Genomic DNA, 15,752 nt, shown 5'->3' with positions numbered 1-15,752 from the left:
GACATGGATCGACTGTTAACTGTGGCCCTTCTAGTTATTCCAGTTTAGAAAGATGCAATTTGCAAGGCTAATGGTCACGTTTTTCCGACACGAGTGTTTGGTTTAAGGCCTTCTGTTGTGAGTAGGGACCTCTGCTGCTGGATGCTTGTGTTCAGGTTTGTTATATAAGTAGGCTGGGTTAATCAACTTTGGCGCCTTTCTACCTACTTGTGCAATACTTGATGGACGAGTCTGCCCCCGTGCTTCTCAGGTAACATATACATACCAGCTAAATGGTTATAAACACTTTTATTTGGTAAAGTTTTTCTTACCCGATATCTCTTTCATGCTCTCCAACAGCAGGGCTGGACAATGTTGGGAAAAATATATAATTTTTCTGATATTTTCGCAGTCCCGATTTGATTTGAAATGCATATTCTCAAAGCTGAATTTCATTTGTTTTTCATACTTTACGTTTAAAAGCACAACTGCATGAAATACCTGCAAGACATAAACATAATTTTTGTAAGGTAATGATAATGATAAAGACATCCGAAATATTTGTCGTAATTGAACTGTTTTCATTGGCGATTTCAATTTAAAATTAATAAACCGTTCAGTCCTGCAACATCTGTTTACGTCTGCTTAAGATCATGTACAGGGACAGTGTGGTTACCTTGTTCAAATAACCCAAGAAAACAATCAGATACAATAATATTATGTTCTTGTTATAAAACAGTTTTTTCTAAATGGTCCCAGTGGTTTGAGGGCTTTACAAAGAGACTAGTGTGCAAAAAAGCTCATCCTGCAATCTAGTGAGGGTTAACATTCAACACTTTACCTTGAATTATTATTAATTTTTTGCCCATTTGGAGTACTCACTTAGAAAACAAAATAAGATAAACTGCAAGGCTAAATTTATTCTAAGAGGCTTCATTTAAAAACGAACATGTTAAAACACAGCTTAAGTATTAATCCGTCATGGGTCACTGGGGACTCAGCTCAGGGATCATTGTAAATTAAATGTAGAATTTTATCTCTTCTCATATTTTGCACTTACAATACAGTCAAGTTAAAACTACATTAAGTAAAACAAACAAACAAACAAACGGTGCACTACAGATAACTACTGTGTTGCATTTTTTTTACCTGACCACCACCAGACACCTCAGCTATACACTTACATATTTTTGTAAATAAATTTTTTATTTTTTTATTCTTCACTACCATCTTAATTAATTTTTTTTAGTGTTTACTGTGTAATAGACAGTTACACTACAGTCTTTTTAACCTTTTGTTGTGATTTTGTGTGTTTTTTTTCTGCACACATAATTTTGTTCAGTCAATGCATCAGTGACTCATTGACTGAATGACAATAAAAACTGTGAATGATTAAAACTCTAAATGTGTTATTGAGTAATTAATGAGAAGTGCGACTATGATATGAATACCTGAATTGAAATAATGTGGCTAAAGCAGCTTCGGAATAAGAATGTGGCTAAAGCAGTCTGTATATTCTGACAGAAAGCAGCTGGAAAAGCAGAAGAGAGCCAAATACACTTAGAGGAAGAGATGACTCCTGGGATTCAGGCAGTGGTCCGTGCTACCCAAGCATGGCTGCAGTCCTCCTGGCATGTCCAGGTGCCCTTTGCCTGGCTAGAAGCCTGTGTGGAGTGGCTACAAGGAGAGGCAGGAGGAGAAGCTCATCTGTCACAGCAGCAAACCAACCAGCAGGTAGGCAGGATGTGCGACTGTCTCAGTGTACAACTCCATCCATCCATCCATCTTCATCCGCTTTATCCGGGGCCGGGTCGCGGGGGCAGCAGCCTAAGCAAAGAGGCCCAGACCTCCCTCTCCCCAGCCACCTCCTCCAGCTTATCCGGGGGAATACCAAGGCGTTCCCAGGCCAGCCGAGAGATATAATCTCTCCAGCGTGTCCTGGGTCTGCCCCGGGGCCTCCTCCCGGTGGGACATGCCTGGAACACCTCACCCAGGAGGCGCCCAGGGGGCATCCTTGTCAGATGCCCGAACCACCTCAGCTGGCTCCTTTCGATGTGGAGCAGCAGCTGCTCTACTCTGAGCCCCTCCCGGATGGCCGAACTTCTCACCCTATCTCTAAGGGAGAGGCCAGCCACCCTTCGGAGGAAGCTCATTTCTGCCGCTTGTATCTGCGATCTCGTTCTTTCGGTCACTACCCACAGCTCGTGGCCATAGGTGAGGGTAGGGACGCAGATCGACCGGTAAATTGAGAGCTTCGCTTTTACACTCAGCTCCCTCTTCACCACGACGGACCGGTGCAGCGTCCGCATTACTGCAGCTGCAGCCCCAATCCGTCTGTCGATCTCCGGCTCCCTTCTCCCATCACTCGCGAACAAGACCCCGAGATACTTGAACTCCTCCACTTGGGGCAGGAACTCATCCCCGACCCAGAGTGGGCACTCCACCCTTTTCCGGCTGAGAACCATGGCCTCAGATTTGGAGGTGCTGATCCTCATTCCCGCTGCTTCACACTCGGCTGCGAACCGTTCCAGTGCGAGCTGGAGGCCCTCACCCGATGAAGCCAACAGAACCACATCATCAGCAAAAATCAGAGATGAGATTCTGAGGCCACCAAAGCGAAAGCCCTCCGTCACTTGGCTGCGCCTAGAAATCCTGTCCATAAAAATTATGAACAGAACCGGAGACAAAGGGCAGCCCTGGCGGAGCCCATCACCCACTGGGAACGAGTCCAACTTATTGCCGGCAATGCGAACCAAGCTCTTGCAACGGTTGTATAGGGATCGAATGGTCCGTAGCAATGGGCCAGACACCCCATATTCCCGCAACACCTCCCACAGGACACCCCGAGGGACACGGTCGAATGCCTTCTCCAAGTCCACAAAACACATGTAGACTGGTTGGGCAAACTCCCATGCACCCTCAAGTATCCTGGAGAGGATAAAGAGCTGGTCCAGTGTTCCGCGACCAGGACGAAAACCGCATTGTTCCTCCTGTATCCGAGGTTCGACTAACGGACGAACTCTCCTTTCCAGCACCCTGGCATAGACTTTCCCAGGGAGGCTGAGGAGTGTGATCCCCCTGTAGTTGGAACACACCCTCCGGTCCCCCTTCTTAAAGAGGGGACCACCACCCCGGTCTGCCAGTCCACAGGTACTGCCCCTGATCTCCACGCAACATTGCAGAGGCGTGTCAACCAGGACAGCCCTACAACGTCCAGAGCCTTCAGGAACTCGGGGCGGACCTCATCAACACCAGGGGCTCTGCCACCAAGGAGTTGTTTAACTGCCTCAGTGACCTCGCCCCCGGAAATTGGCGGGTCATTCCCCTCATCCCCAGACTCTGCTTCCTCCTCGGAAGACGTGTCAGTGGGATTAAGGAGGTCCTCGAAGTATTCCTTCCACCGCCTGACAATTTTCTCAGTCGACGTCAGCAGCGCTCCGCCAGCACTATACACAGTGCAGGTAGAGCACCACTTTCCCCTCCTGAGACGTCTGACGGTTTGCCAGAATCTCTTCGAGGCAGTCCGAAAGTCTTTTTCCATGGCCTCTCCGAACTCCTCCCACACCCGAGTTTTTGCTTCAGCCACTGCCCGAGCCGCATTCCGCTTGGCCTGTCGATACCTGTCGGCTGCCTCCGGAGTCCCACAGGCTAACCAAGCCCGATAGGACTCCTTCTTCAGCCTGGTGGCTCCCTTCACCTCTGGTGTCCACCATTTGGTTCGGGGATTACCACCACGGCAGGCACCAACCACCTTGCGGCCGCAGCTCAATGCAGCAGCTTCGGCAATGGAGACGCTGAACATGGTCCATTCGGACTCAATGTCCCCAGTCTCCCTCGGAATGCTGTTGAAGCTCTGCCGGAGGTGTGCGTTGAAGATCTCGCGGACTGGGGCCTCTGCTAGACGTTCCCAGCACACCCTCACTACGCGTTTAGGTGCACCAGGTCTGTCCAACGTCCTCCCCCGCCACCTGATCCAACTCACCACCAGGTGGTGATCAGTTGACAGCTCAGCCCCTCTCTTTACCCGAGTGTCCAGAACATATGGTCACAGGTCTGCTGATACGATTACAAAATCGATCATCGACCTACGGCCTAGAGCGTCCTGGTGCCACGTGCACTTATGGACACTCTTATGTTCGAACAGGGTGTTCGTTATGGCCAAACTGTGATTAGCACAGAAGTCCAATAACAAAGCACCGCTCGGGTTCAGATCAGGGAGGCCGTTCCTCCCAATCACGCCCCTCCAGGTCTCGCTGTCGTTACCCACGTGAGCATTGAAGTCTCCCAGCAGGACAACAGAGTCTCCAGGTGGAGCACCCTCCAGTACCCCCCCCCCCCCCCCCCCCCCCCCCCGGGACTCTAAGAAGGCTGGGTACTCTGAACTGCCACTCGGCGCATAAGCGCAGATGACAGTCAGGACCCGTTCCCCGACCCTAAGGCGCAGGGAACAAACCCTCTCGTCCACCGGGAAAAACCCCAACGTACCGGCAGCAAGCCGAGGGGATATTAGAATACCCACCCCAGCCCGCCGCCTCTCACCAGGGGCAACTCCAGACTGAGACAGAGTCCAGCCCCTCTCCAGGAGACTGGTTCCAGAGCCCAAGCCATGCGTAGAGGTGAGCCCGACTATATCTAGCCGGTACCTCTCAACCTCACGCACTAACTCAGGCTCCTTCCCCACCAGAGAGGTGACATTCCATGTCCCTATTGCCAGTCTTGGCAGCCGGGGGTCAGTCCGCCAGGGCCTCCGCTCCTGGCCGCCACCCGGCACACAATGCACCCGACCCCTATGGCGCCTCCTGTGGGAGGATGGGCCCATGTCTCCTCTTCGGGCTGTGCCCGGCCGGGCCCCATGGACTAAGGCCCGGCCACCAGACGCTCGCCCTCGGGCACCCTCCCCGGGCCTGGCTCCAGGGCGGGGCCCCGGTAACCCTATCCCGGGCAGGGTAAACTGTTCCCTCGGTGTCCTTTTCATAAGGGTCTTATGAATCGCTCTTTGTCTGGTCCCTCACCCAGGGCCAGTTTGCCATGGGAGACCCTACCAGGGGGCAAAAGCCCCCAGACAACATAGCCCCTGGGATCCCTGGGACACACAAACCCCTCCACCACGATAAGGTAGTGATTCAAGGAGGAGCAGTGTACAACTCGATAGACAGAAATCAAATGCTTTGTTTTTGTCAACAAAAGTCTAAGGATTCCTTTCCTACCTGTTTCTGGATAATTCTCCACAGCTCCAGAAACTCCAGTATAGATTAAGAGATCTTGTTTCCACTTATTGTCTTATAAGATGTTCGCTCACTTATTATGACATGGGTTAAGTATGGGCCACATGATAGAAGGTGGTCACGGGGTGGATGGTTACCCCACTTTTGACTCAAAGATGGTTACTGGCTTCGATGTGAACATGTGGATTTGATGTGGTTCATGCACATTTTATCACTCTTGGTAGAATAACCCAGTCTGAGCTGAATAACATCTGTGACACAGCAGTTAGTTCGGTGTCTCTTCCTTTTTTGCATTCATGTGATCTTCATACTGCAAATATGCAGCTAGCAGAAGGCAAAACTCAAACAACCCTGGGGCTGATAACCAAGAAACAGAAGCCCAAGACCATACACATTTCTATCACTGTTAGCTGAGAACAAGGAGCTCATGCTAGAGTAGGTAATAATGAGCAAATGTGGGTGACTGAAGAGTGAAAGGACACATTCTGGTCTGACAAATCCTGGTTTCTGTTACAACAAGCTGATGGCAGCATGATTCCATCCTACTCGGCGTCAGCTGTCGCAGCTTGCGGTGGCGTCATGTGGGGAATATTTCCCTGTATTGACGCATCATTTGTATGACACAGTGTACCAAAATATTGTTGTTGAACAGCTGTGCTCCTTTTTGGCCAAAGTTGTCTTTTTTTGTTGTTTTTTTTTTTCCACTACATGCTTGGAAGAGGACAAAGTTTCTTGTGTTTTGTTTTGTTTTTTTCAAGGCACAAATCATCACCTCATGGTTTCAGCAGCATGCCGGTTCATTCAAGTGGTCCTGAGATCTCAACTCTGTAGAGCGCGTTCATATTATAAACAAGAAATAAAATATCTGCAGGCATTGCTAACACTACCGACGCACTGAATTCATCCAAATCCCTGTGACATTTCTTTCTTACTCTGTTAAATCATTTTTCTGTAGAGTTTCTACTTTTTCTTCCTGGATCTGAGTCACCGGTATCTGCAGGTAGCTTTGCACTAAAGCTTCCTTTAAAATAAAGGGTTGTTTTAACTGTGTGTCATTTAAAATACATATACATATAACAAAAGAATAAATTATGGGACTGGAAGTGAACATAATAGGTCCACTCTATGTGTAACTGCTGCTGAATGACAGTAAGTGAACCAAAAATGAATCTCACTGCTTGATGTGGTTTTTCAGGCGCTGGACCAATGGCTGTTAACAGACCTCAGAGACCTGGACTTTCCTGTCCTGCCAGAAGGGCTCGCTGAAGCCCAGAAGACTGAGCTCAGTGGCAACTTCTGCGTCCAGGTACAAACTTTCATGTTACATAGTTCATCCAGTTTCTTTATTTATTCTTTTTGTTGTTGGGGACAGTTCTGATCATATTTTCAACAAAAAAAAAACCAAATAAAAAAAAAAGCATGTAAAAACAGCAAACAATAGGCTGAGAACAATATGTGTACCAACAGCATAAAACCTGAGCTAAATCACATAAAGGCAAGTCACTCAGCTTTTCACATTGGGAGGGGGGTATTTAGGCGTTCCTGCTGCATTTATTTAACTGACCCGTGATTTTTGAAAGTAGTCTAAAATTGGAGTTTTTGTGTGTATTGTGTGTACATTTGTTATTGTTGTTACTTTTGCTTTTGTGGCTTTTTTGCCTGCATCGGAGAGGGAAAAAAATTGCAAAGCAAGCTCTTGAGGAAATATAGCGCTTGAGTTAATGGTGATGATTAATTTGGGCTGTGCATACAGATAACTCACCTTGCTGGTGACACCAACGCTCGGTTGATCATCGTGCACGCAAATGGAAACATGACAAGAGGTCCAACTCTGTTTTAGGTCGACTCATTATTGGACATCAGTCAGCCGGCGTATGGTCAGCTGCAGAAGTGGAGGGGCACAGATTGTGTCAATGACGAGGTGTCTGCAGTCACACAGACCACCCAGAGGCCCTGGGAAGCCAAACCCACCCGTATGCTTCTACTGCAGGTCAGAGTCTTATGTGAATCATAGTTGCCATTAAAAAAAATCTCAATTGAGTTTCAGTAAAAGCCTTTTGAATGAATGCCTTTATGTAAATAACAGCGTTAACCTTAAAAAGCAGATGTTGAATATGTGATGATACTAGTTGTCTTCTTGGGTCACAAAAGGGAGATCAAAAATTGCAGATTTAAAACATAAAATTTCATTTTAAAGCTTTGGCTTTTGCATCATCCAGCATCCTGCGTTTGTCTGTGTCTTAGTAGCTTTTCAGCGTCTCACAGACAAACAGAAAAACATTCAGGCACTTCCCGTAGAGACAGAGCTTTAAACTGTGTTGTTAATAGAAAATATTGTCTGGACTCGTCTTGACTGCAGTGGCACGCAGTGTGTCCAGCACTTATCTGTGACCAGACTTTATCTTTGTATGTTTGGTTGAGTGGAATAATTCTGCTTCTCTTCCTGACTGAATCAGAGCGGACGGTACCATCAGTGAGAGCATATGAAAGAGTAAATTGCAGGAATATATGAGGCAGACTCTAATTTCCACCATAAGTAATATACTTTTCAGTGTATGTTTTTTTTCTTTTCTTAAAGAACAGTGCAGGTGTTGCTTAGAAACGTTGCTGTGACTTTTTTAACTGTTTCTCAGACCATTTTTGATCAAAGAGTCGTAGATTAGCTTTGACTAGGACAGGGCAGCCAGCGTGTATAATCATATTAAAAGAAATCGAAATAACAGTTATTTCCATACTGAATCAGTCTACATGGGTTTTAGAGTCTAAACAACCTACAGTGCTGTGGAAAATTTTTTATTATTCACAATTTCCTTTTCTTTTCTTTTCTTGCATATTTGTCACGCTGGCATGTTTCAGATCATCAAACAATTTTGCATTTTTAGACAAACATAAACTTAGTAAATATAAATTACTGTTTTAGAACTGTGTGTGAAAAAATAATTGCCCCTAAATGTCATAGCTGGCTGTGACACCTTTGTCACCAAGAACTGCAATCAAATGTTTGTGATAACTGAGTGAGTTGTTCACATCACTGTGGAGGAATTTTGGCCCCTCATCTTTTCAGAGTTATTATCATTCAGCCACACCGGAGGGTTTTTGAGTATCATTGACCTGTTTAAAGTTATGCTACAGTATCCAGAGTTATTATAAGACCAGACTTTTTTTTTTTTTTTTGAGTCATTCAGAGGATGATTGGCTCACATGTTTAGGATCAAACTGATGGAAGGACATTCTCCTTCAGGATTTTCTGGTAGAGATCAGAATTCATGGTTCAATCATTGACTGCAAGTCATCCTGAAGCAGCAAAACAGCCCCAGACCATTACACTACCACCACCATGTTTGACCGCTGGTACGATTTTGTTCTTATGAAATGCTGTGTTAGTTTCACACCAGATGTAACGAGACTCAAACCTTCCACAAAGTTCAACTTTTCTCTCATCAGTCCACAGACTTTTTCCCCCCAAAATATGTACATACATCCCAAAATAGATGTTGTTCTGGAGTCTCCTGGATGAGCTGTCGGTGAGCTCTTAGAGTAATTTTAGCAGACCATCCACTTCTGGGAAGGTTCACCACTGTTCCATGTTTTCTCCATTTGTGGATAAACTTTAGAAATGGTTTTGTAATCATTTCCAGACTGATAGATGTCAATGTTTTGTTTCTCAGCTGTTTTGAGTTTCTTTAGATTGTGTTAATTTAAATCATTTCTTGATTTAGCAGGTTTGGCAGTAAACCTGGTTGTGGCCAGTCTAATTGAACTCAGTTTATTTTTAAAAATTTTAGATAGTCATATTTCCCTTATTTAGTGAAATTGTAAATTAAATTAAATATGCTAACTTACACAAATGCACAAATCATCTACTATGTTTTTTTTGTTTTTCTAATTTTCCTTTATGCCTTAATACGTCTACATTCATAAGTAAAGAGCAGTTACAGAGCTGTTAAGTTTTGGCCCAGATATTTCTGTCTAAATCCAAACCCTCACATATTTATGAGAGCCTCCAGACAACAGCCCACGGGGTCTCAGATTACTGCAGAAAATGAACTGAAAAATTCACACAACTGTCTTTTAATCTGTTTAATTCACACAAAAAGACAAACACACTTTTCTTATAGATTTGCATAAATGTCATCATAATCTTTTTATTACTTACGTGTTTTCTGATCAAACATGTTTGATTGCACAGGTGACAGATGGAGTTCAGAGCCTGGAGGCTATGGAGCATCAGCCAATCCCTGCTCTCAGCGCGGCACTCAGGTTAAGGATTGAGCTGTAAAACATGTTACTGCAATATCGTGTCTTTTTACTGCTAGTTATTTGAAAACATTTTAAAGGGCACATGTCTGCCTAAAATGAAATAAAAGTCTTTTCCTCCTAACAATATTGCCTCGAGTTTTATAGAAACACAAGTATCCAAGCACAATGAGAAATGGATGAAATGTTGTTGTTATTGTTAATTAAAAATAAGAACTAGACATTTTCCTGAAATGTTGCTGACTCTTGCAGGCCCGGTGCAAAGCTGCAGCTGCAAGGAAAGATAGTTTGCAGACTTGGTGTTTTGCTTTTGGGGCCGTCCAACATCAAAATCCTCGGTGGTGAGGTCGAAGACCTGGTGGACAGGAATAACCAGGTAACCTCTAACGATTTCTCATACGTTTTGTCTCATTTCTTCTGATTTCTCTTTTCTTGTATAAAACTTGTGACCAGGAGATATTTTATTTTGTATTCTTATGATCACAGTTATAATCAGAAGTATCAATCATTAATCATTTACCATTGTTGAACCAGTTGACAGAATAATCTTTGAACCATATCTATGTTAACATTAATCTACACAGATTATCAGTACTTTAATCAGTCTATTGTTGTTCTGTACTATTCATGTTATTTGCTTAAAGCTGTTTCACAGTTCTGTAATCACTCAGAAGCCGGTGGGGCCTGCTGGACCCTGCCTTGGTTCTATGTTCAGTTCTGCACGTACACAGGCCTTTAGTAAGAATAGGAGGGTCGTCTGAGGACAGATATACTTTCACAAAAGGCACGAATGTAATACACACTTGTTTTCTCTAACAACTAACAGTTGATGTCCATATTAGGTAAACTCTCTGAACAGGCCCAAAACTGTTATCATTTCCAGTAAGGTCTGACTGTGTTACGTCATCATGGGATCATGGGTTATATAAGGATGGGGAGCGGTCCACTCTTTGGAGATCTGTGGCTGTACGCTTGTCTTCCCATGCTTCTGTCTTAGAAGTGTGCAATAAAATCACTATGTTTGTCACCTACACGGACTCGGCTGTTTTTCCTTCTTACCCAAACCGAACCAGACGTAACAACTTGGTGCCGAAACTCCGGTTGGAGAGGAGGGGAGCTTGCAGCTATCGTGTGGGTGACAAACAGGGGCGGAGGCCAGCAGCCTGTCTGAGTGACGCCAGGCGTCATAAGAAAAGGTGAGTGCCACCTGTTGATTTTTATCCAAAGGCGCTATATTGGAAGTTAAAACTAAATTTAATTAAATAATATTCACTCGGTCTGGGCTTCTGGCGTTGGTCCATAGTGATCTTGACTAATTAGTTGTAAAATAGGGCATAGTAGTCTGATTAAATTCATTGTTGTTCATTTTGGGGGTGAATTTTGAGTTAAGAAGTTATGTGTTTAAGTTAATACGGTTTAAGGTGTGTGGAAATAAATAAATACGGTTTAAGAGGTTAAATGTGGGTTGACTGGGAATGCCAGCCAGTCAATCGGTAGTGTAGGGATAATTTGGTTTTGATTGAGTAGCAAAAACGCGGTTTTGGGTCTCAGGTAATTAAACTGGAGGGCAGGGTACCCACAGTGAGGCTTTTAAAATAAGTAAATTTGATTAGGACTGGGGCGCGGCCCCTAGGAATGCAGTTGTTCAGCGTTTTGGCAGACGCCACATGCAACGGACGCGTTGTTATGTTTAAGCTCGGTTTTGGCCTACCGGGGGAATGTTGGGACGCCCTTAATGGCCAGGCATTCTAGGAGTGAGTGTCTTATACTGCATTAATTGGCAGGTAGAGTCGCGGACCGGCTGCCTCCTATTTAAACGTCAGGAGCTTGTGAACTTTACGTAAAGCCCACACAAAGATATTATAGGATTTTGTATAGCAATAAGATGGAGTACACCATACACATTCAGTGGCTTATTTTGATACTGTTGTGATAGGGCAGGGTGCTGTGTCGGACACTGGGACTTTCTGAGCAGGAACAGGAAGGAGAGGAGGCTCCAGCACAACAACAAGGTATATGTATTAGACTCTGTGTATCTTCAAAGATCATCCATCATCGGCACAATGTGACACTACATACACTTTATTAGAAATTTAGACATTCTGTCTTATATGGCTTTGCTTTTCTTCTTTAATCTAACCTGCCCATTTTTTAAAATTATACTAACATATATGTTGTTGTTGTTTTTTTCTCTTTGTTTTAAGGTAACCAGGAAGTGGATGATCTGGATCTTGATGATGCAGAGCTGTTAGCCAGTCTCGAGGCCCAAGAGGAAGTTGAAATGCTTCAGGTTGAACCTGCCCGAGACAGCGGCTACAGCACGCTGCATGAGGCTTCCACTCAGTCTTCGAGAAGCTCGTCCATCAGGAGCCTTGTCCCAGCCGCTTCGTCCAGGTGGGTGGTAAACAATGTGATGTCTTGACATTTCGATGCTGCAAAGCCTCACTTTGCACTGTCGTGGAAATCGTGGCATTTCTAGTTTTAACATCACTTTTATCTTCAGGGAAAAAAAGACTTTAAGATGGTTTTAATGCATTCGTCTTACAGCATCTTCACAAAGTTTTCTAATAAAATGTCTTTACGTCGCTGCGGCCGGTGACGAGAACAACATTCTTAACAAATAGGCAGTATACCTACAGCAGGAGGAGAAATCACAGGGTAGATTCAAATGTCACGACAATTTCCATTTTATTTAAAGTTCATCAATTTCCTGAAGAGACAGAAGCTGCTGAGAATAAAGTGGAACGTACACCGGTCATTTTGAGATGCAGGAAAAAGACAGTTCATATGTCATGATGTAAAATGCTAAGCGAGTTGTGCAGGGTACAATTATTTCCAGGAGGTATGAACTGCAGAGTCACTAGTTTACACTGGCCTCATTGACTTACACAGAGAAATAACATTGTCTCATATTTAGCTGTTATATCGTTTCAATGTTGTGATGACGAAGATTCAAGGATAGGATGATGCAAAGTGTTGTCGCTACAGTTTTTTCAAATTTATGTCTGTGTGAACTTCTTTGTCCAGTCTTCTGTGTGCGCTTTGAACAGTGAGCTGATTAACCCCGATGATTTAAAAGCCCTGTTAACTCAGTCCGACATAATTTGCTGTTGTCTTTCAGAAGTGAACTCTCCACCCGCTCTGACAGAGGTGGCTCGACCCGAAGCAGCAGAAATGGTTTAGACCAGGGTTACCTAAATGATGACGAACACGTGGAAGCTGACCTCTTTGACTCAGTTCCCCCCGATGCAGTTCATCAACAGATCCAAGATCACAGCATGGCAGACGAAGACTTTCCTGACGAAGACTTTGACGACCTTCCCCTGGAGGAGCTGGACAGTGTGATTTTCCAGGAAAATGAAAGTGTCCCCACACCATCTGACAGCAGTTACAGAAACACACCACGGAACAGCAGAATAACAGGAAATCCCAACAGAGCAACAAAACCCCAAGCTGCTCTGTTTGAATCATGCACTTTGAGTGGCTCTGGGCCACGACTTGGGTCTATCAACTCCAGATCCAGCGCACAGAAAAGGGACACTAGAGAAGCTTCAGAGCAGTTAACCAAGACAACTCCCGAGCTATTTCTTTCTCCAGCAGCTTCGGAGGCAGCACGTGAATTATATTTGGCTGCTAATGACGAGATTGATTTTGTGGATGAAGATATGGACTGCATTTTGGAAGAGGCAGAAACCAGTGGGAAGACTAGTGGACCAAATGAGATCCCTGTTCAGCTTAGGTCTAGTAGAGGCACCGAGAGCACTAGCTACGAAACAGAAGCTTCAAGGTCGTCCAAACAAAATGCTCGGAGTGGCAGCACAGTCCCTCCTGTCACTCTGACCTCTCCACCCTTTACATACTTGTGCTTGCTAGAAAATTTAATGTCCAAACCACTTCTCCACATCATGGAGATCCATGTCAAAGCTTTCATTGTGACTCTCTTGGGAAAACTGAGCAGCAGTAATGGCGTTTGGAGTGTTTCTGCTACAATATCTGACGGGACCGGTTACCTGGACGTGGAGCTGTCCAATGAAGTTTTGACAGGCCTTCTGGGCTTCTCGGTAGCAGAGAAGGGAGCCCTGAAGCGTGACCCGTCTCGGAGAGGTGAGCTGGATGCGGGGATGAGGAGATGCCAGGAAGAGCTTGTGGACATGTGCTGCATTATGACTGTTATTGTTCAACTGGAGGGCAGGAAAGCGGTGGTGACCAAAGTGGACCCCGTCAGCGAGAAAACACTCCAGGAGCTCGAGCAGAGGGTGAGGGACGGGAGAAAATAAACAGTGGTTGAGGGGAAGTGGGCGATAATGAGAAAATTGCAGGCAGCGGAAAAGTATATTGCTCTTAGGCAGAGATAAAAAAAATTGCCAACAAAACTGTGGCAGATGTAACATCACTCAGTGGCCTTGAAAGTTTTCTTTTCATGTAATGAAACTAATAGTTGCGCTGCATGGAAGGAAAAAAATCACGCTAGTTTAAGACTAAGGTAGTTATTTTAATTGGTGATCAACCTGCCCTTCTGCTTCAGATTTGGAGAGCAGAAGGTGTGAAATGATGATCAGCATCCCATCTGCTCCATGTGAATGTGACGTTCTGCCATTTGTCATTTGAGGATTTCATTCATCTATTCATTGTGTTGTTTTCCGCTTAGAATGCGCCGCATTGCTCACAAGCACACTAAACAGATTCAACAAACAAAGGTGGTTATGTGCAAATCAGATCAGACATCCCGGTTTTCAAGGCCCCGAATTCTGCTTAATGCTGAAAACTACCCGAAGAGCAGGGCGAAGTACACAAGATGAGAGGAGGGATGTTGGGGGGGTGGGGTGTTAGTCGTCTGATTGTGGTAATGAATTGCCAGCCGTTGCATTCATTCAGTACAACCATTACTTCTTACTGAAAAGTGATTGAATAGCCAAGGGCAATGCGGGTCTTTAATAAACTCCCTCAGAGAAGAATGAGAGGAAAGAAAGATAAAGGAGAGGCCATGAGCTTCGATTATTTCCGTTCATTACAGAGTCTCGTCTGTTTTCATCTCTTAAGAACGCGCATACCACAAATTTAATGCATTGTCTGCATTTACTGTATCTTGAACGTTTTTATATATACATTTTTTTTTGTCTTGCGCTCTGTGACTAATAAAAATGTGCACGTCCTTGTTGCTATGCTTATCTTTCCTTTCTGAGCGTTGTGTTTTTTCCAGTTTAGCTGAATAACGTTATAAAGCAGACTGCCTCACAGATACACCGTGTTTCATTTGGTCTGTATCAAACGCAGCTGTTGGATATGCACTGTTTAAGCACACAGTGTTTAAAAGTATCTCTAATTACTACCTGGGCTTCTTTAGAGGAGTCAGAGATCTCACTTTCAGATGAAACAGTTTAAGAATTTCTGCTACATAAATTACTCAGTGTCTCTTCTGCCTTGTCTACGTCTTCTCTTAGGTGTGATAATGAGCAAAACACGGGTTATTAAAATGTATGTTATATCCTTAAAATTGTGTTTCTGTGGTGGGAGCGCACCTGCATGTATATTGTAGTCTTATGCCACTGTGTGCACTTCCATTCAGGTAGCCGGTCTTGGTTCATTAAGAGCTAATCAGCTTGAACATCTAAATCAGGACCCTGCTATGCATGTTGATAGCCTGTTATGTGCTAATGAAGCTGAATTTGGTGGAGGGCTGAGTGAGGAAGGGGGAAAGCAGCAACCCATAGGGAGATACAAGTGGAATAACTATTGGGTGATAGAGTAAATGAACTGAGAGGGGAGTGCTTGTTCACCGGGTATGAAAGCAAACCAGCCGTCTGCTCCCGATATTATTGGGTGGCTGTATGGTGAGTAACAAGGAGTACCCAATACATTTATTTCCTGTTTATATGCAGTCATGCTACAGAAACCATGAGTGCAATTTAGAAGTACCATCAAGTTTAAAGAGCTGTCTCTGATTTAGCTCCATCACACAATGGTTGTTCACTCATAGCTGTTAATTACCCAGAGCTATAAGAGTCTAAAGAGAACGATCAATTAAAGAAAAAGGTTCAGTTTTAAACACAAAGTTTTAAGGTTTTGATTTATTTACTAAATGAAAAATACAAGTTTATTTCATATGAGTGTAGAGCAAATAGGTCCATCTCATTTATTGACTTCACTGACCCTAGAGAGTCACAGATTACTGTGGAGAGATTGTACACAGTTACCTTGATGATAGATATCAGTATGGACGAATAAAATAAATTTCACTCCAATTTAATAAAGGTTACATGTGGACTTCAGCCCTACTGTTTATATTGTAAG

At 44.3% G+C, this 15,752-nt stretch overlaps 1 protein-coding gene across 1 annotated transcript; it reads left to right on the top strand.

The window, feature by feature from the left end:
* The first annotated feature begins 10 nt into the window (after window positions 1-10).
* Window positions 11-14,629, top strand: rmi1 (RMI1, RecQ mediated genome instability 1, homolog (S. cerevisiae)). Its single transcript, XM_026186754.2, has 9 exons — window positions 11-250; window positions 1,504-1,713; window positions 6,400-6,510; window positions 7,045-7,194; window positions 9,394-9,464; window positions 9,714-9,837; window positions 11,398-11,473; window positions 11,666-11,855; window positions 12,583-14,629. The coding sequence occupies exons 2-9, from the start codon at window positions 1,552-1,554 to the stop codon at window positions 13,736-13,738; spliced, it is 2,040 nt and encodes a 679-aa protein (XP_026042539.2). The 5' UTR covers window positions 11-250; window positions 1,504-1,551; the 3' UTR covers window positions 13,739-14,629.
* Window positions 14,630-15,752: the final 1,123 nt, after the last annotated feature.

This window comes from Astatotilapia calliptera, chromosome 12 (genome assembly GCF_964374335.1).
Source record: "Astatotilapia calliptera chromosome 12, fAstCal68.1, whole genome shotgun sequence".
Classification (NCBI taxonomy): domain Eukaryota; kingdom Metazoa; phylum Chordata; class Actinopteri; order Cichliformes; family Cichlidae; genus Astatotilapia; species Astatotilapia calliptera.
Note: the sequence above shows the minus strand (reverse complement) of the source record. Positions and strands in the feature narration are given on the sequence as shown.

What these genes read in the sequence shown, in the direction of transcription:
- rmi1 (XM_026186754.2), top strand. Translation starts at nt 1,552, where the DNA reads ATGACTCCTGGGATTCAGGCAGTGGTCCGTGCTACCCAAGCATGGCTG. An exon ending in GCTCTCAGCGCGGCACTCAG is followed by an intron (nt 9,465 to 9,713) that starts GTTAAGGATTGA and finishes TGACTCTTGCAG; the next exon opens with GCCCGGTGCAAAGCTGCAGC. An exon ending in GTCCCAGCCGCTTCGTCCAG is followed by an intron (nt 11,856 to 12,582) that starts GTGGGTGGTAAA and finishes GTTGTCTTTCAG; the next exon opens with AAGTGAACTCTCCACCCGCT.